Source organism: Rhinoraja longicauda, chromosome 16 (genome assembly GCF_053455715.1).
Source record: "Rhinoraja longicauda isolate Sanriku21f chromosome 16, sRhiLon1.1, whole genome shotgun sequence".
NCBI lineage: Eukaryota > Metazoa > Chordata > Chondrichthyes > Rajiformes > Arhynchobatidae > Rhinoraja > Rhinoraja longicauda.
This window is the reverse complement of record NC_135968.1, coordinates 4,053,789-4,073,534: the sequence shown is the minus strand read 5'-3', so window position 1 is coordinate 4,073,534 and position 19,746 is coordinate 4,053,789. Positions and strand designations below refer to the sequence as shown.

General features: G+C 45.4%; 2 protein-coding genes across 2 annotated transcripts in view; one reads left to right on the top strand and one right to left on the bottom strand.

Annotated features, from left to right (window-relative positions):
- The window catches only part of LOC144601450 (uncharacterized), a 201,734-nt gene that overhangs the window by 117,900 nt on the left and 64,088 nt on the right, over window positions 1-19,746 (bottom strand). The window contains 1 exon segment of the mRNA XM_078413584.1: window positions 13,653-14,011. Coding sequence (XP_078269710.1) covers window positions 13,653-14,011 — 359 coding nt within the window.
- On the top strand, window positions 509-9,463 carry LOC144601116 (uncharacterized). The gene is made up of 2 exons (XM_078413068.1): window positions 509-650; window positions 3,639-9,463. The coding sequence occupies exon 2, from the start codon at window positions 4,308-4,310 to the stop codon at window positions 5,352-5,354; it is 1,047 nt and encodes a 348-aa protein (XP_078269194.1). The 5' UTR covers window positions 509-650; window positions 3,639-4,307; the 3' UTR covers window positions 5,355-9,463.

Genomic DNA, 19,746 nt, shown 5'->3' with positions numbered 1-19,746 from the left:
ATCAGGAGGACAGTCAGACTGGTCATAGAACTAGGAAGGGGGAGGGATGGGGAGAGAGGGAAAGCAAGTTACTTAAGAGCCATAGAGTGATACAGTGTGGAAACAGGCCCTTTGGTCCAACTTGCCTACACCAGCCATCATATCCCAGCTACATTAGTCCCACCTGCCTGCATTTGGTCCATATCCCCCCCAAACGTGTCCTATCCATATACCTGTCTAATTGTTTCTTAAATGCTGGTATAGTCCCTGCCTCAACTACCTCCTCTGGCAGCTTGTTCCATACACCCACCACCCTTTGTGTGGAAAAGTTACCCCTCAGATTCCAATTAAATCTTTTCCTCTTCACCTTAAACCTCTGGTCCTTGATTCATCTTCTCAGGGCAAGAGACTGTGCATCTCTACCCGATCTGTTCCTCTCATGATTTTATACTTGAAGTTAGAGAAGTCGATATTCATACCGCTGGGGTGCAAGCTGCCCAAAAGCGATGTTTATTTGACTTGGCGAAAAAAAACCTCGCAGGAATCACCAGGGTTGGGAAAGAGTCCAGTCAGTGTTGAAGAAGCCGGGAGCGCACACGCATACGCACACAGACGTGACCCCATAACTAGGCGACCGTGGACACGGAAGTTCCTCGGGATCTCGACAGCAGGTAGGAGCGGAGCTGCGCTGCGCGGGTTTAATCCAGCCCGAGGTCCGGGCCCTGATGCAGCCCACGGCTGGCGGGGAATCCGTGCTGTTTGCAGAATCACTGTGGGCGGCCGCACAGGGGGCAACCCCTTCTCCTCACCCCCGCCCGCTCTCCACACTCCGACCTCGGGGAGATGCCCGTTTCAATGCAAACAGTAAATGCTGGAGACTGTCAACAAACCAGGCGGCATCATAAAAGGAATAGTGAATATTTTAGGTCCGAGAGGGGGATCATCGCGGGAGATTAAAAAAGCAGGGTTTTAGTGTCCGGCGGTGACTGCTCCTGGTGATGCAGAAAAAGGGAAGGCAGTGACTAGCCGAGCAGCCATTTTAGGAAAGGCTGCAGACAGGCACAAATTGTGTAGGAAGGAACTGCAGATGCTGGTTTAAACTGTAGATCGACACAAGATGCTGGAGTAACTCAGCGGGAGGGACTGCATCTCTGGAGATGAAGGAATGGATGACGTTTCGGGTGGAGACCCTTCTTCAGACCTGGACCCGAAACGTCACACATTCCGTCTCTCCAGAGACTCCAGCATTTTGTGCCTACGGTTTAAACAGGCATCTGCAGTTCCTTCCTACACATTAGGAAGGACGACACCCCTGGGAAGTACGTCTTGCTGCAGCCCCTGACTGACCGCATAAAGTCAGATGCTATCCATGACTGGGGATATCCGTGCCATTTGCAGAATTATTGTTGGCATCCACACTCGGGATAGTCCCACGACCCCTCCTTGCCTCTGCTTCCTATCCACACCCCGACCTCAAGAGTTTCCTGCTTTTTCAGTTTAGTTGTCACGTGTACCGAGGTACAATGAGAAGTTTTTGTTGCGTGTGCTAACCAGTCAACAGAAAGACAATACATGATTACAATCAATCCATTTACAGTGTAGATACATGACAGGGGAACAACATTTAGTGCAAGATAAAGCCCTCAAAGACCCATCAAGGATAGTCGAGGGCCATCAAAGAGACAGACAGTAGTCAGCACTGCTCTGGTTGTGGTAGGATGATTCAGTTGCCTGATAACAGTTGGGAAGAAACTGTCCCTGAATCTGGTGGTTGGCATTTTCACACTTCTGTACCTTTTCCCTGATGGGGGAGGGGAGAAGTGGGAGTGACCGGGGTGAGCCTGGTCCTTGATTATGCAAACAGTAAATGCTGGAAACTGTCAGGAGACCCCGAAGACGTGGAATATTTCAAGTAAGGGGATAGTGGAGCATAAAATTTCAACTACAAATGTGAAAAATAATAGATGAGTGCACATCATGCATGCTGAAAACTGTTTTAGAACACTATTTCGGAAAAGCTGTTTCATTGGAAGTAGTTCTGAGGGTTTACTGGGATGATCCTGACATGGAGGAATTGACCAACAGGGAAAGATGAAATCGATTGGGGTCCATCTTATTCTAGGATTAGAAATCATATGGAGGCATCGATTCGTACGGCACAGTAACAGACCCTTCAGTTTAACTCGTCTATTCCACCAAGTTGCCTTCCCGAGCTTGTTTCATTTTCCTTGTGTTTGTCCCATGAATAAGTCTGTAAACCTTTCCTTTCCGTGCATCTGTCTAAATGTCATTTAAATGCGCAATGAATATTGGGTCAGCTGGATGAATGTCAAAGCAGGTCCAAGAGGTTGAATGGCCAAGTCTTGTTTCCCCTGAATGTTGACTGAACGGACTATCCATTTACTTCCTGCAACTTAAAACAAACTTTTTTTCTAAAGATAGATACAAAATGCTGGAGTAACTCAGCGGGACAGGCAGCATCTCTGGAGAAAAGGAATGGGTGATGTTTCGGGTCGAGACCCTTCTCCACCTTTTTTTCTATTTCCCAAACCTAATAACGGGTTTCAGACAAGAAACATAACCATTTTTCTTCCTGCAAATTTGACTGAGCTGCTGAGTGTCTCCAGTAATTTGTTGATCTCATGGATTGCCAACATTGCTGTTTGTTTAAATTTTGCTACTTTCTCTGCCAACTGGTCCCAGATTGTACTCCAGGCTGGGTGGTGAATATCAATTTTGCCGGGACTGCTTTAGGCACAGTTGTTTCTGGAGCACCGAGGATTGTAGGTGCAACTGTGGCCATTGATTTTATTGGTAAAGTATTGCAACTAATGCTGCATATAAGCCACAGAAGGCTGTGGAAGCAAAGACAGTGAATATATTTAAGGCAGAGACAAATATAGTCTTGATTAGTATGGTGTCAGGTTATGGGGAGAACGCAGGAGAATGGGGTTAGGAGGTAGAGATGGATCAACAATGACAGAATAGACGATGGGCAAAATGGCCTAATTCTACTCTTATCACTTATGATCTTATAACCTTTGGAAAATAATAGAACAGAAAATCCCTGAAATACTCAGCATTGTCAATCTCTGATGGAAAGGGAAACAAAGTTGAAATTTCAGATCCAAGATTGCTCATTAGAATTTAGAAAAAGGAAAAGTGTTAATATTCAGTCACAGAAAAGGCGAGGGATGGATGGGTAGACCAAAGGGATAGGGTAAGTCCACATTAGTTAATAGTTGGGTCTGTGAGACATCGTCATAAAGACAGTCTATCTCAATAGAAATGGAAAAAAATGATCAAGGATGAATAACTGGCAGAAATGCCCTGTTCAAATGCAGAAAAAAACATGAGAATTTCAAGCCCACAACATGCCAAGACTGATGTGTAGGAAAGAATTGCAGATGCTAGTTTAAACCGAAGATAGACATAAAAAGCTGGAGTAACAAAGCGGGACAAGCAACATCGCTGGAGAGAAGGAATGGGAGACGTTTTGCATCGAGACCCTTCAGTCTGAATGTTGAGATGCTGTCCATAGGCTGTGTTGGTCCTCACTGTAACAGTGCAATTTTACTGCATGCTGGAATGGCCAAATATTATTTTGTCTAAAATGGTGTCCTGTACCTATTGATGTCTTGTGTGAACTCCTTTTACAGGGCATACAAGGCAGAGGGTTTGTCTGAGGGAATCTTAAAATTAACTTCACATCGGAACTGCAGTGACAGACAGGTCACCAGCACCAATGTCCTCAATCCTTGAATCTGGAAGAGGAAATGCTCATCTGTTGTATTTCTGAGGAGAGACAACAAACCGCAGTGTGAGCAGTGGGCAGCGACACTCACTTCTGAAGGAGGATGTTCAAGAGCTCTGACTATGGAAAGAGCTTTGGCCATTTACACAGCCGCAGAACAAGAGGCTGAAACCAAACACGTGTTCCATGTGTGTGAGGTCTTGCTGAATCAACCTGGAGACAAAGGGGGAAATTAAGTTAGTGAGTGACCAAATATTCACTTGCTAAAAGTGATACCAGTGTGAATTCCTGAGCCTTTGACAAGAAACATTTCCCATCCAGCAGGAAACTTGAGCATCTGCTCTGTGTGTGGAAAGAAGCTTGCTTGTTTCATCCTCCTGTTGAGACACCATTAATCTGGCTCCCTGAGAACACGCCAGCACATCGTCACTGGAGACGAGGCATTCAACTGCTCCAAGTGTGGGAAACCTGGATCCACACGGTCACCTACCCGCTGGTACACCAGTGAATTCACACCAGGGTGAGGCCCTGCTCCTGCTCTGAGTGTGGAAACGGATTCAGCCAGTCATTCAATATGACGGGACGCCAACAAGTTCACACTAGGGAGAGGCCATTCACCTGCTCTGAGTGTGGAAAGAGATTTGCTCAGTCATCACACTTGTTCATACACCAGCGGGTTCACGCTGGGGATACGGAGTTTGAATGCTCTGAATGTGGGAAGAGCTTCCCGTGGTCATCTAGCCTGATAAGGCATCAACGGATTCACACTGGAGAGAGGCCGTTCAAATGCTCTGAATGTGGGAGGGACTTTATTCAGTCATCCGAGCTGCACAAACACCTGATACTGCATACTGGGGAGAGGCCATTTACTTGCTCCGAGTGCGGGAAGGGATTCACTCGGTCGGACAGCTTGCTAGTACACAAGCGGATTCACACAGGGGAGAGACCATTTATCTGCTCTGGGTGTGGGAAGGGATACCCTGACTCATCCAGCCTGAGGAAACACCAGCGAATCCATACTGAAGACAGACCATTTATCTGTTCTGAGTGTGGAAAAGGATTCCCCCGGTCATCAGAACTGCTGATACACCAGCAAAGTCATACAGGGGAGAAGCCATTTATCTGCACCATGTGTGGGAAGGGATTCACTGTGCATTGCCATCTGCTGCGACATGAGCGACTTCACGCTGTGGCAAAGCACTTCAACTGTCCAGAGTGCGGGAAAGGATTCACTCGCTTATCATACCTGATGAGACACCAGCAATCGCACACTGGGGAGAGGCTGTTCTCCTGCTCCAACTGCGGTGATAAATTCATGCAGCCGTCCGACCTGATTAGACATCAGCGGGTTCACACTGGGGAGAGGCCGTACACGTGTTCAGAGTGCGGGAAGGGGTTCACTCGGTCATTCAGCCTGCAAATACACCAGCGAGTTCACACTGGGGAGAAGCCGTTTACCTGCTTTGAGTGTGGGAAGGGATTCCCTCGGTCGGCCAGTTTGCTAAGACACCAGCGAATTCACACTGGGGAGAGGCCATTTATCTGCTCCGAGTGTGGGAAGGGATTCACCCGGGCATGTCATCTGCTGAGACACCAGCGAACTCACACTGAGAAGGATTAACCATGCTGTGTGATGAACCCTGCAAACCCTGTTAGGCTTTATTTCTAAAATGATTGGTACCCCCTTGAACTGGACTGAGGTTTAATATTCTGCTGCTTTGAACACTGACTCAAATCCTAAATGTGTTTAATGCACACACTGTACAGTAGAATGAGAGGCCATTCTGCCCAGCTGAATCTTCCCCTTCTTTCTGTCTAACGCCAGTTCCTCTTCACTCACCCTGTAGGAATGTTCAAATTTTTTTTCCTTTGCCTTCCCTCAGTTTCCCAAGAAATGCATCTCTGCTGTTCACCTCGAGCCATCCCTGTGGTGATGGCTTCCACATTATCCCCGCTCTGTGGGTGAAGATGTTTCCACTGAATTCTCTGCGGGATTTACTGCAGACTGAAGGACAAGCCGAGGCCTCACTGGTATCTTGTCTCAGACATTTCTTGTCTGAAGTCTCTGATGCCAGCAGAGATTAGACTGGCTATGTGACTCATTGTTCCCAATACTTATTAACAGTGGGAGTCTTTTTATTTGCTTTCATGGGCTGGATGTCACATAGTTGGTGATACCTCTAAAGTCTCAGAACCATTGGGCGTCTTGTCAATGGAACTGGGTCAGAAATCAGACACGATGAGCACATGAAATGTGTAGGAAGAAATTGCAGATGCTGGTTTACACTGAAGTACGACACAACCAGCTGGAGTAACTCTGGTCAGACAGCATCTCTGGAGAAAAGGAATAGGTGACTTTTCTATTCCTTTTCTCCAGGTAAAACATCTTCTATTCCTTCTCTCCAGAGAGTTGCCTGACCTGATGAATTACTCCAGCTTGTTGGGCCTATCTTAAGATGAGCTGGGAACAGGTGGGGAGAAATGCCTGTGATGACGAGGAAGGAATCAACCTTGGAGAACATGGCAATGACTGAAAGAGCAATAAGATTGGGCCTCCCTGCCCATCAAAGCTGTTCACAACACTGTAATACACTGAAGATAGACACAAAAGGCTGGAGTAAATCAGCGGGAGAAGCAGTATCTCTGGAGAGATGGAAAGGGTGATGCTTCGGGTCGAGACCCTTCCTCAGACTGCTTAGGGATAAGGGAAACAAGAGATATAGATAGTGGTGTGGAGAGATAAAGAACAATGTAAGATATGCAAAAAAGTAACGATGATAAAGCAATCAGGTCATTGTCTGATACCTATGTCCCCAAATTCACAATCTCCATAAATACACCAATTTCCACCTTGACTACATTCGTGAGTGAGTCGAGCAAAAAGTGTTTAATTGTCTTATTCACTGGGACTGGAACAATGAAATTCTTACTTGCTGCACATTAACACTACAACACAACAAATAAATGTAATATATAACAATAAATTATCAGTCATAGTAGGTAAAGGAGGCATGCCAAATTACATTGTGGAATGATGTTGGTATCGTTGGCGAATTTAGAGATGGCACTGTGGCTCTGACTAGCTATGCATTTGTGGTCATAGAGCAGAGCAGCGGACTGAGCTTGCAGTTTTAAGCTGCGTCTTTGTTGATGGTCTGCGAGGAGGGGTCATAAAGCATGGAAACGGGCCCTTTGGCCCAACTTGTCATAGCTAATTAGTTTAGTTTATTGTCACGTGTACCACGGTACAGTAAAAGCTTTAGTTGCATGTTAACCAGTCAGCAAAAAGATAATACATGATTGCAATTGATCCATTTACAGTGTATCTGAATCTGAAGAAATTAGTCTGAGGAAGGGTCTCGACCCAAAATGTCAACCATTCCTTCTCTCCAGAGACACTGCCTGTGAGTTACTCCAGCTTTTTGTGTCTGCAGCTTAAACAGCATCTGCAGTTCCTTCCTACACATGATAAGGGAATAACGTTTAGTGCAAGGTACAGCCAGCAAGGTCCGATTAAGATGCCCTGTCCCATTTTCCCACGTTTGGCCCATATCCCTCTAAACCTTTCCTATCCGTGAACCTGTCTGTGCCTTTTAAATGCTGTTATAGTACCTGCCGCAGCTACCTCCTCTGGCAGCTCATTCCATAAGCCCATCACCGTATTGGAGAGTATTTGAATGTGGGTTTACATGGTGAAATAGGCTGGTCAGCATTAGTTTTTGAAAGGGATATCTTGCCTGACAAATCTGTTGGAATTCTTTGAGGAAGTAAACAACAGGCTAGAAAAAGGAGTCAGTGGGTGTCGCTTAACTGGGTTTTCAGAAGGCTTTTGATAAGGTTCTGCATGTGAGGCTGCTAAAGAAGACGAGAGCCCATGGTATTGGAGGGAAGATACTCGCATTGGATAGCAGGTTGGCTGAATGGCAGAAGGCAAAGATTGACAATAAAGGGGGCTTTTTCTGGTTGGCTTCCAGTGACTAGTGGTTCCACAGAGGTCGGTACGGGGGCCGCTACTCTTCACGTTGCACTTTATGATTTGGATGAAGGAATCAAAGGCTCTGTTGCCAAGTTTGCAGATGATAAGAAGATGGTGGAGAGACAGGTAATGTAGAGAAAGCAGAGACTCTGCAGAAGGACTTAGATTTAAGGTAAAGGCCAAAAGATTTAATAGGAATCTGGGGGTAGCTTTTTCACACAAAGGCTGGTGGGTATATGCAACAAGCTGCCAGAGAAGGCTGGGAGAATCCCAACATTTAAGAAACAGTTAGACCAGTACATGGCTAGGACAGGTTTGGAGGGCTATGGACCAAACGCAGGCAGGTGTGACTAATGTAGCTGGAACATGTTGGCAGATGTAGGCAAGTTGAGCCGAACGACCTGTTTCCACGCTGTGTCGCTCTATGACGTGCAGGTTTGTAGGTTAATTGGCTTCGGTAAAATTTTAACTTATCCCTAGTTTATGGTCACTGCTCGGCTCGGACTCAGTGGACCAAAGGGGCCTGTTTCTGCGCTGTAAGCTAACTCTTTTGAGACAAGACTCCATGGAGTCAACACAGGTCTTAAAATTTGAAGATTCAAATAGGGAGCAAATTCAAGCAGTCTTACATTAATGCATGACTCCATCTTAATTCTTTCCTTAATTACTCATTCTGGGGGCTCCTAAAGTAAAATAAATTACCATATATGAACTGACAATGCTGTAATATCCGCATCACGTTTTGGTACTAGGCCTATGATTTGCACCAAAGATATTCACACAATGCTGGAATAACAGGTAGTATCTCTGGAGAGAAAGAATAGGTGACATTTCGGGTTGAGACCCTTCTCACAATTGAATGAGATTTCTGTAGCCACAAGAAAAGCCACTTAAAAGTATCCATGGAAAATGGTGGCAGGTGGTATAAGCATAATAATGGCTCTTCTGATATTGAGGCTGCTGTTGTTCAAGTTCCCTGTCCATGGAGGGCTAATCCTTATTGTCAACGGTGCATCTAAGGGTTCCCTTCCACCATCATCCAGTATTCCTATTATATTCTTTCATGCTGACTTTGAAAACAAATTATACTAATTATTTTTTAAATGAATAAAAATGGGGGAAATGAAGGAGTATGTGGAATGAAGCAACCTTTTTTCCTCCAATAACAAGGAACTGCAGAAGCTGGTTGACCAAAGAAAGACACAAAGTGCTGGAATAACTGCAGGCTTCTAAGTCAAAGGACCAGAATTTGGCAATTTGGTCCATCAAGTCTACTCTGCCATTCATGGATGACTTATTTTTCCTTCTCAACCCCATTCTTCTGCCCATAGCCTTTGACACCCTTCAATGGTTCAATAGTACTTTATCGTCACTTGTACCGAGGTACAGTGAAATTACATTTTTACATTCCGTTCAGTAAAAGTATTACAATGGAAAGCAATACTATACTATTACACTTACTAATCAAGGTCAGGCAGCATCTCTGCAGAACATGGATAGGTGTTGTTTTGGGTCGAGAGTCGACAATGCTAAATGTCACCTGTCCATGTTCTCCCGAGATGTGGCCTGACCCACTGAGTACTTCCAGCACTTTGAGCTTTTTTTGTAACCTTTCTTTCCAAATCAACAGATTTTGTCCCTGATATTTTGAGTGCAATGAACTGTACAACTGATCATGTGACCCAATGTATTTATTAAAGTGAAGGTATGACACAAAATTCTGGAGTAACTCAGCAGGACAGGCAGCATCTCCGGAGGGAAGAAATGGGTGATGGTTAGAATCGAGACCCTTCTTATTTATTAAAGTGCATTTATATAGCATCTTATCACCCTTTCAAAGTTCTGGCTCAAATGTTGGCTGTACTAGAGCCCAATCAAATCAGTCTGATGTCCCATACATCCAGTGATCTGAGATTAATCCTGACCCATACCGTCAGTGTGACACTGGCCTGTTCTCTGTGATCCAGTGGTTTGCCCACATATACCAAAGACATGTGGGTCAATTTGCCATTAAGTGGGCAGTTGGCAGTTCATTAGGTCAAAAGAAATAAGAGTAGAATTAGGCCATTTGGCACATCAAGTCTACTCAGCCATTCAACCATGACTGATTTATCTCTCCCTCCTAACCTCATTCTCCTGCTTTCTAGAAAATAGGTGCAGGAGGAGGCCATTTGGCCCTTCAAGCCAGCATCTTCTCCCCATAACCTCTGACACCAGTACCAATCAATAATGTATTTATCTCTGCCTTAAGAGCCTTCACTGCCTTCAAGTGATCATAGCGAGAATAATAAGTATTTATTCGCTTCAGGTCTGGGCCTTTTTACCAGGACTGGAAAGAGGGGTAAACAAGTCAGGTTTCGTGGGAGAGAAAGTGGGGGAAGAGGATGGGTAGAACAAGAGGAATATCTCTGGTGGGATGAGCCCAAGAGAGCTAATGGAAGTCAGTGAGTGCAGGAGAAGCACTCTGCCTGTGTAATGATTCACTGCCGAGGTTGTAGGACAAGCCCAGCGGCCAGACATCACCCCAGAGAAAGGGAAACTGATCCAAAGTGATGTCAGGCAAAAATGGTTGACACTTGCGCTGGCAGGGTGGTGTGTGTATGGTACAAGCTGCCAGAGGAAGTAGTTGAGGTAGGAACTGCCCCAATGTTTAAGAAACAGTTAGACAGGTATATGAATAGGTCAGGTATGGATGGATATAGACCCAAACACGGGCATAAGGGATTAGTGTAGCTGGGACATGTTGGCCGGTGTAGGCAAGTTGGGCCGAAGGGCCTGTTTCCACACTGTATCACTCTATGACTCTATTAATCTATGACTTGAAGGCCTGAGCTATAAGGAGAAGGGCTGGCTACGACTATTCTTTAGTGTGCAGAAGACTATGCGGTGATTATATGGAGATGTATAAAATCATGAGGGAAATATAGAACATTAATGCACAATGTCTTTCCCCATGTATTGAAATAAAGAACAAAGGAGCATAAAATTAAGGTGGGAAAGATTTAAGAGCCACTGGCTTTTTTTTTAGATATGAGTGAGGTGGGTATATGCAATGAACAGTCAGCCCAAGTAGTTGAGGCAAGATGCCCCATCTTTGTTAGTCCCATTTGGCCCGTATCCTTCAAAACATTTCCTATCCCATGGTACCAAAATGGGTTGTTTTGCAGATAGTGAAGATGATTGTGAAAAATTGCAGCAGGATCATGATTGATTGGCCAGGTGGGCTAAGGAATGGTTGATGGAATTTAATACAGAGAAATGTGAGGTGTTGCATTTTGAGAAGTCTAACATGAGCAGGACCTGCACAGTGAATGGTAGGGCTCTGGGGAGTGTTGTAGAGCAGAGGGATCCAGGAGTGCAGGTGTATGGTTCCTTGAAGGTGGAGTCGCAGGTCGATAGGGTGGACAAAAAGACATTTGGCACATTGGCCTTCATCAGTCAGAGTACTGAGTTTAGAATTTAGGAGGTCATGTTATAGTTGTATAAGATGTTGGTGAGGCCGCATTTAGAGTATTGTGTATAGATCTGGGCACCATGTTATAGGAAAGATGTCAAGCTGGAAAGGGTACAGAGAAGATTTATGAGGATGTTGCCAGGGTTAGAGTGGCTGAGCTATATGGAAAGGTGGAGTAGGCTGGGACTCTATTCCTTGGAGCACAGGAGGATGAGAGGTGATCTTATTGAGAAGTATAACATAATGAGAGGAATAGATCAGGTAAATGCCCAGAGTAGGTAAATCGAGGACCAGAGGACGTAGGTTTAAGGGGAAAAGATTTAATAAGAATCTTGAGGGATTCACACAGGGTGGTGGGTGAATGAAACAAGCTGCCAGAACTGCAGGTACTGGTTTAAACCAAAGATAGACACAAAAAGCTGGAGTAACTCAGCAGGACAGGCAGCATCTCTGGAGAGAAGGAATGGGTGAAGTTTCGGGTCGAGGCCCTTCAAACATCACCCATTCCTTCTCTCCAGAGATACTGCCTGTCCCACTGAGTTACTCCAGCTTTTTGTGCCAAGAGTCAACATCTGGACTAACTTTAGTCCCATTATAATCATTTAGATGCCCACAGTCTGTGGCAAGGTCTGAATACGATAACTGGCTGCAAAGCAAAGACAGGCGACATCGGTGATAGTGCGGCCCTACCTGAGGAACTGAATGCATTCTTTGCTCACCTTGAGCAGAAGGACATCCTGGCAGTGAAATCCATCTCATCAGACTCAAGTTCCCAGGGTCACTTAAAGTTAGATCAGCCTTCCTGAGAGGGTGAACCCACAGAAAGTAAGTGGCCCAGACAGAGGCCCTGGCCACATCCTTAGGAACTGAGCGGTCTAACCAGCGGAAGTATTCACGGACATCTTTAATCTCTCCCCACTCCTTTCTAAGGTATCCATCTACTTCAAGAAGGTATTGCCTATTCTATTGGGGCTGGAGTAACTCAACGAGTCAGGCAGAATCTCTGGAGAACATAGGGAGGTGATGTTTCGGGTCGGGACCGTTCTTCAGACTCATTGGGGGGTGGGGAGGGGGAGAGAGCTAGAAAAATGGAGGGCAGGAAAAAGTCTGGCAGGTAATCGGTGAAAACAGATGAGGGAAGGTTTTGATAGGCAGTTTGTTGGACGAAAGTCAAAGTTGGACAACAGGTGTGAGATAAAAGGAATGAAGAGATTACATTTGAGGTAGTCTCTCACCTGAACTAAACTCACATCTTTTATTTAAAATCTCTGGCCTTTGTCAAACCACCTGCCTATCAATCCCTCCCTCGCCTGGTGTATACCTACTACCTGCCATGCTTTGTCCTGCCTCCGCTCTTCTAGCTTTCTTTCCCACCCTTAAAATCTCTGAAGAAGCGTCCTAAGCCAACACATCACCTATCCATGTTCTCCAGAGATGCTGCCTGACCCGTTGAGTTACTCCAGCAATTTGTTTTTTTTGTAAACCAGCATCTACAGTTCTTTGTTTCTACACTTCTCTATAATCCAGTACCAGTTCGCCCCCCCCCCCCCCCCCCCTTATTACACTGCTGCCCTGCAACCTTTTTCTCTCATACATGCCCATCAATTCCAAATCAATGCTCTTTGGCATCCAATGAAAGTAAGGGGCCAATTAACCCTCCACAATATTACTGAGTGAGAAGAAACTAGAGCACCTACCAGGGGCAGCACGGTGGCGCAGCAGAAGAGTTGCTGCCTTACAGCGTCAGAGACCCAGGTTCGATCCTAACTACAGGTGCTGTATGTATGGAGTTTGTACGTTCTTCCTGTGACCAAGTGGGTTTTCTTCAGGTGCTCCAGTTTCCTCCCACAGTCATAGAGTGAAACAGTGTGGAAACGGGCCCTTTAGCCCAACTTGCCCATACCGCCCAACATGTCCCAGCTACACTAGTCCTACCTTCCTGCGTTTGGTCCATATCCCTCCAAACCTGTACTATCCATGTACCAAAGAAGGATATCACTAATGTCCAAAGATGTACACGTTTGTAGGTTAATTGGCTTCTGTAAATTGTAAATGGTCTGTAGTGTGTAGGATAGTGCTAATGTACTGGTCGTCGCAGACTTGGTTCGCTGAAAGGCCTGTTTCCACGCTGTATCTCTAAAGTCTAAAGAATCCAGGGGAAAACCACATGGTGAAGAACACAAATAGCGCTGGAGGTTATGATTGAACCAGGGCCCTTGTGTTCATTCCATCCCATTTCCTAGTTATGTAACAAGAGTATTTCAAATGAGGCTTACAAATTCAGTCAAATATCAGAAAAGAATGTCTCCAAAATGTTCTTTACTTGATAGTTTAGACTGAGCTTTGTGACAAAATCCATCAAAGACATGAAAGGTAAAGTCGTTCAAGATGAAAACTGGCAGTTCTGTTGAGAACCTCCGATTGGCCACAGTGAACTGGAGTCTGGTTTTTGGTGGCTACAATGGTTGAATATACAGCGCACGGCACACTTAAATTTTGTCCCTAGTGTGAATTCGCTGGTGCTTCACCAAACTGGAAGACTTTGTGTATCCCTTCCCACACTCAGAGCAGGTGAAGGGCCTCTCCCCGGTGTGAACGCGCTGGTGTGTCAGCATGTTGGAGGCCCGAATGAATCTCTTCCCACACTGGGGGCAGGTGAATGGTTTCTCCCCGGTGTGAACTCGCTGGTGCATCAGCAAGTGAGATAACTGAATGAATCCCTTCCCACAATCGGAGCAGGTGAATGGCCTCTCCCCGGAGTGAACACGCTGGTGTGTCAGTAGGTTGAATGCTCGAGCGAATCTCCTGCTGCACTCAGAGCAGGTGAATGATTTCTCCCCTGTATGAACTTGCTCATCAGTCGCCGGACTGGATGGCATTATGAGCCCTTTCTCACACTCAAGAGCAGTGAACCGTACCCCCTGCCTATCTCCAGTGAGGTGTGTCTTCTGGGCCCTGCATTAATGGTGTTTCAACAAGATAAAACACCGAACCGCACTCCAGGCACAAAGCCAGATGCACAAGTTTCCAGCTGGGATGGGGAATCCCTCTTTTTCCAAGGATCAACAAACCACCTGTTGAATCATTTTATCAAGCATCTCGTATCCTCTCCTCCAGTGACATATCATATCATATCATATCATATCATATATATACAGCCGGAAACAGGCCTTTTCGGCCCTCCAAGTCCGTGCCGCCCAGTGATCCCCGTACATTAACACTATCCTACACCCACTAGGGACAATTTTTACATTTACCCAGCCAATTAACCTACATACCTGTACGTCTTTGGAGTGTGGGAGGAAACCGAAGATCTCGGAGAAAACCCACGCAGGTCACGGGGAGAACGTACAAACTCCTTACAGTGCAGCACCCGTAGTCAGGATCGAACCTGAGTCTCCGGCGCTGCATTCGCTGTAAAGCAGCAACTCTACCGCTGCGCTACCGTGCATAATGAAAATTCACGTGTTCTCTCTCCAGATCGGGATCAGTTCATCATGGCACACATTTGTTTTTATTCCTCTGTGTGGTCTTCTCTGGGTATAACAACGGCGGACATGGTGTCATGCACATTCTCATTCAGGGCCATCAATCTCATTGGACTTTTCCCTGAAATACAACATTTAAATATCTTATTCCACGTTTAAAGGTCAGTGAAGTTCAGGGGCAGGTGAACAGGGTAACACGGTGCTGGGTTTGCAATTCCTACAACACAAATCTTCTGCTCAAAATGCCCAACAAATGTCACCGATGGATACTGAGGAGACACCACTGTGTATGCTCAGCAGGCCAGGCAGCATTCATGGAGAGAGAAAATGGAAAAGCGGCCCAACCCAAAACATCACTTTGTGTCTTTCTTTGGCTGAAATCACCTATCTTTTGTAGAAACATGGAAATGCCGATGCTGGTTTACAATAAAAGACACCAAGTACTGAACTAGCTCAGCGGGTCAGGCAGCATCCCTGGAACATTCATCTGTTTGAAGAAGGGTCCCAACCCAAAATGTCACCTACCCATGTTCTCCAGAGATGCTGCCTGACCCGCAGTTATTCCAGCACTTTGTGTCTCTTTTTTTAGAGAGATACAAATTCAGATCTATATCCAAACTGGGCAATGGTCAAATATGTTGGTGTTCAGGTACAGAGAGCACGGGGAGAGATAGATATGACCAGGGGTATCCTTCTGACTGGGATCACCCTTGATCTCCCAAGATCAGATATGTCCCCTCAGTCCTATCCATCCTCCAAGGACACAAAGTGCTGGAGTAACTCAGCGGGTCAGGCAGCATCTCTGGAGAAAATGGATAGGTGACGTTTCGGCTCAAAGCACGGCAGATAATAGGTGGATATAGGCGAGGGAGGGGGTTAATAGGTAGATGGTTGGAACAAAGGGCAGAGATTAAAACAAGGTTTGAGAGACAAGGGTGGGAAAGATTTAAATAGTGAAACAAGAGGAGAGAATGCGGAGGAGGGGGGGGGGGGGGGGGGGCATAGGAGGTTACCTAAAATTCGATCATTCAATGTTAATACCTCCCTTGTTTTGTCAAGTATAATCCTTGACCTGAAAACTTAACTCCGTTCCGCTTTCCCAGTACTTTTTATTTGCATGAAAACAGGAAAAGCACCGGAAGGGGGGTGCGGGACGGGATTGTTCCAGGGTTACGGCTGCATTGTTTCTCCAAAATCCACCAATACTTCCCCAGACTGGTGATATCACTCAGGCTTGATCTCAATATTGATCAAACCAGCCGCCTTCCCGTTCGTACCTACCGCCGGCCTCACGGACATTTCCCCGGTTTGCGGACGGACCTTTATCCGCTCTCTTTCCTCCGGGACTGTTGCTCTCTGGGGACGGTTTCCGCCTTCATGCTCCTGCGTGCTTATCCCCTCTAACAAGAATAGAGGACTTTCGGCAGATGAACTCCATGAGAAGGAAGCGGTAGACTTATTTATCCACGTTCTCCTGAGATGCTGCTTGAACCGCTGAGACACTCCTGCACCTTGTGTTCATTTTTATAAACCAGCATCTGCAGTTTCTTATTGTTACTTAGCTGTTCATAAAGTGGATGTAAACAGAGACTTGGGCGTCCTGAAATACGAATACCAAAATTCGTATTTTGACAACTGGCGACGAATTTTGGGATTCTGGCCAAGGAGTTACACCGGCTGCTCAGTAACCAAATAGAATATAGATCGGTAGAGCACAAGAATTAGAGATGTGTCTTTTTATTCTTGTCAGTTTCGTTTATTGGACGGCACAGCCTTAGAATAAAAAGACGTCTTGTCAGTTTAGTTTATTGTTATGTTTATTAGACGGCACAGCCTTAGAATAAAAAGACACACCTATCTAAGTTCTACTTGGTTACTGAGCAGCCGGTGTAACTCCTTGGCCAGAATCCCAAAATTCGTCGACAGTTGTCACGCAGTGAAAGCAGCCAACATAATTAAAGACCTTTCCCACCCCAATCATTCCTCCTTCTCCCCGCTCCCTTCAGGCAGAAGATGCAAAAGCTTTAAAGCGCAGACCATCAGACTCAAACAGATTCTTCCCCTCTATTATCAAGCTTCTCAATTGTCTTTCCATCAGCTAGGGTGCTGTCCAATTCTCCTCTACCTCATTGTGGACATTGGATTTGGTCTCTGGAACTGTTGTGCTACAATGCTGAGAACTATATTCTGCACTCTGTATCTTTCTCAGCGCTCTATCTATTGTACTTGAATTTGGCTTGATTGTAATTACATATAATATCATCTGGGTCACTGGAAGATCACTTCCAATACAGTGAAAAGCTTCTGGAGCATGCTATCTAGTCAGACAATACATGATTACAATCAAGCCATTTACAGTGATTTAATTACATTTACAGTGTATAGATATATGATAAGGAAATAGTGCAAGGTAAGGCCAGCAAAGTCCGATCAAGGATCGTCCAAGGGTCACCAATGAGGTAGATAGTAGTTCAGGACTGCTCTCTGGTTGTGGTAGGATGATTCGCTTGCCTGATAACAACTGGGAAGAAACTGTTCCTGAATCTGGAGGTGTGTGTTTTCACACTTCTATATCTTTTGCCTGATGGGAGAGTGGAAAAGAGGGAGTGGTCAGGGTGCGACTTCTCCTTGATGATGCAGCTGGTGTTGCCGAGGCAGCATGAGGTATAAATTGAGTTTATGGAAGGGAGGTTGGTTTGTGTGATGGTCTGGGCTGCGTTCACAATTCGTTGCAATTTCTTATGGTCTTGGATGGAGCTGTTCCCAAACCAAGCTGTGATGCATTCTGATAAAATGCTTTCTATGGTGCATCTGTAGATGTTGGTGAGAGTTGTAAGGGACATGCCAAACATCCTAAGCCTTCTCAGGAAGTAGAGGCATCGGTGTGCTTTAGGTGCTTTAACTGTGAAGAGGATGTTAGGAGGTTGCAGGGTGACCTGGACAGGTTGAGTGAGTGGGCAGATGCATGGCAGATGCAGTATAATATATATAAATGTGAGGTTATCCACTTTGGCGGCAAAAACAAGGTGGCAAATTATTATATCAATGGTGTTAGGTTAGGTAAGGGGGAGGTGCAGCGAGACCTGGTGGTCCTTGTACACCAGTCACTGAAAGTTGGCGTGCAGGTACAGCAGGCAGTGAAGAAAGCTAATGGCATGTAGGCCTTCATAACAAGAGGATTTCAGTATAGGAGTAAAGTGGTTCTTCTGCAGTTGTATAGGGCCCTGGTAAGACCACAACTGGAGTATTGTGTTCAGTTTTGGTCTCCTAATTTGAGGAAGGACATCCTTGTAATTGAGGCAGTGCAGCGTAGGTTCACAAGATTGATCCCTGGGATGGTGGGACTGTCATATGAGGAAAGGTTGAAAAGACTAGGCTTCTATTCACTGGAGTTTAGAAGGATGAGAGGGGATCATATAGAAACATATAAAGTTATAAAAGGACTGGACAAGCTAGATGCAGGAAAAATGTTCCCAATATTGGGCGAGTTCAGATCCAGGGACCACAGTCCTTGAATAAAGGGAAGGCCATTTATAACTGAGGTGAGATGAAACTTTTTCACCTAGAAAATTGTGAATTTGTCGAATTCTCTGCCACAGAGGGTAGTGGAAGCCAAATCACTGGATGGATTTAAGAGAGTGTTAGATAGAGCTCTAAGGGCTAGTGGAATCAAGGGCTATGGGGAGAAGGCAGGCACGGGTTATCGATTGCGGATGATCAGCTGATCACAAAGAATGACGGTGCTGGCTCGAAGGGCCGAATGGCCTTCTGTACCTATTTTCTATGTTTCTATTTTTCTTGGTGGTCCTCAAATGTTAGACATAGTTATAGAGGTGAAAAGGCTTCATTTTGCTTGTTATCCAAACAGATAAGATATATAGAAAGATAGAAAATCGGTGCAGGAGTAGGCCATTCGGCCCTTCGAGCCAGCACCACCATTCAATATGATGGCTGGTCATCCAAAATCAGCTGATATGCTTTTTGTCATCCAATATACCTTACAGAAATGCAATCAAGTCAAACCCAAGTACAATGGACAGAGCGAAGGGGAAGATACAGATTGTAGAGTGCATTGTAGTGCACCAGTCCCATAGACAAAGTCCAATGTCCGCTATAGTGTAGAGGTAAATGAGACAGAACCGTAGCTAATAGAAGAACAGTTCAGAATCTGGATAGTGGAGGGAAATAAGCTGTTCCTGAGTCTGTACTTTCATGCTTCTGTACCTTCTGTCTGACAGGAGAAGGGAGAAGAATGAATAACCGGGGTGGGACAAGTCTTTGATTATGTTGGCTGTTATCCGAGGCAGTGTAAAGCATAGATGGAGTCAATGGTGGATACCCTGCCTGCAGGATGGACTGCGGTACATCTAAATCTCTCTGAAATTTCTTGCGGTCTAACGAAAAGCTTCAAGCTCCTTGACGTAAATATTAACAATCTATTATGGACCAACCACATTAAAGCAACATCCAAGAAGACACAGAAGCACCTCTACCTCGTCGTGAGACTGAGGAAATTTGGCATGTTTCCAATGCTTAGAAACTTCTACAGATTGCACCAGTCTGGTTTGGGAACAGCTCTGTCCAATACCTCAAAAAATTGCACAGTTGTGGATATAGCCGAGTTCATCACATGGACCAGACTTCCCGACCATTGATTCCATCTGCACCACGCTGCCTCAGAATAGCAGCTAACATGATTAAAGACCTTTCCCACCCCAGTCATTCCTTCTTCTCCCCGCTCCCTTCTGACAGAAGATGCAAAAGCTTTAAAGCTTAGACCACCAGACTCAAACAGATTCTTCCCCTCCATTATCAGGCTTAAGTGTCTTTCCATCAGCTTGGGTACTGTCCAATTCTCCTCTACCTCATTGTGGACATTGGACTTTGTCTCTGGAACTGTTTTGCTCCAATGCTGAGAACTATATTCTGCACTCTGTATATTGACATGTTGTACTTGAATTTGGCTTGATTGTAATTACGTATAGTATCATCTGATTTCATTGGATAGTTTAAAAAACAAAAGCTTTTCACTGTACCCTGGTACATATGACATTAATAAACCTAAAATTTTCTGAGACTGGAGGCCAAGGAGCTG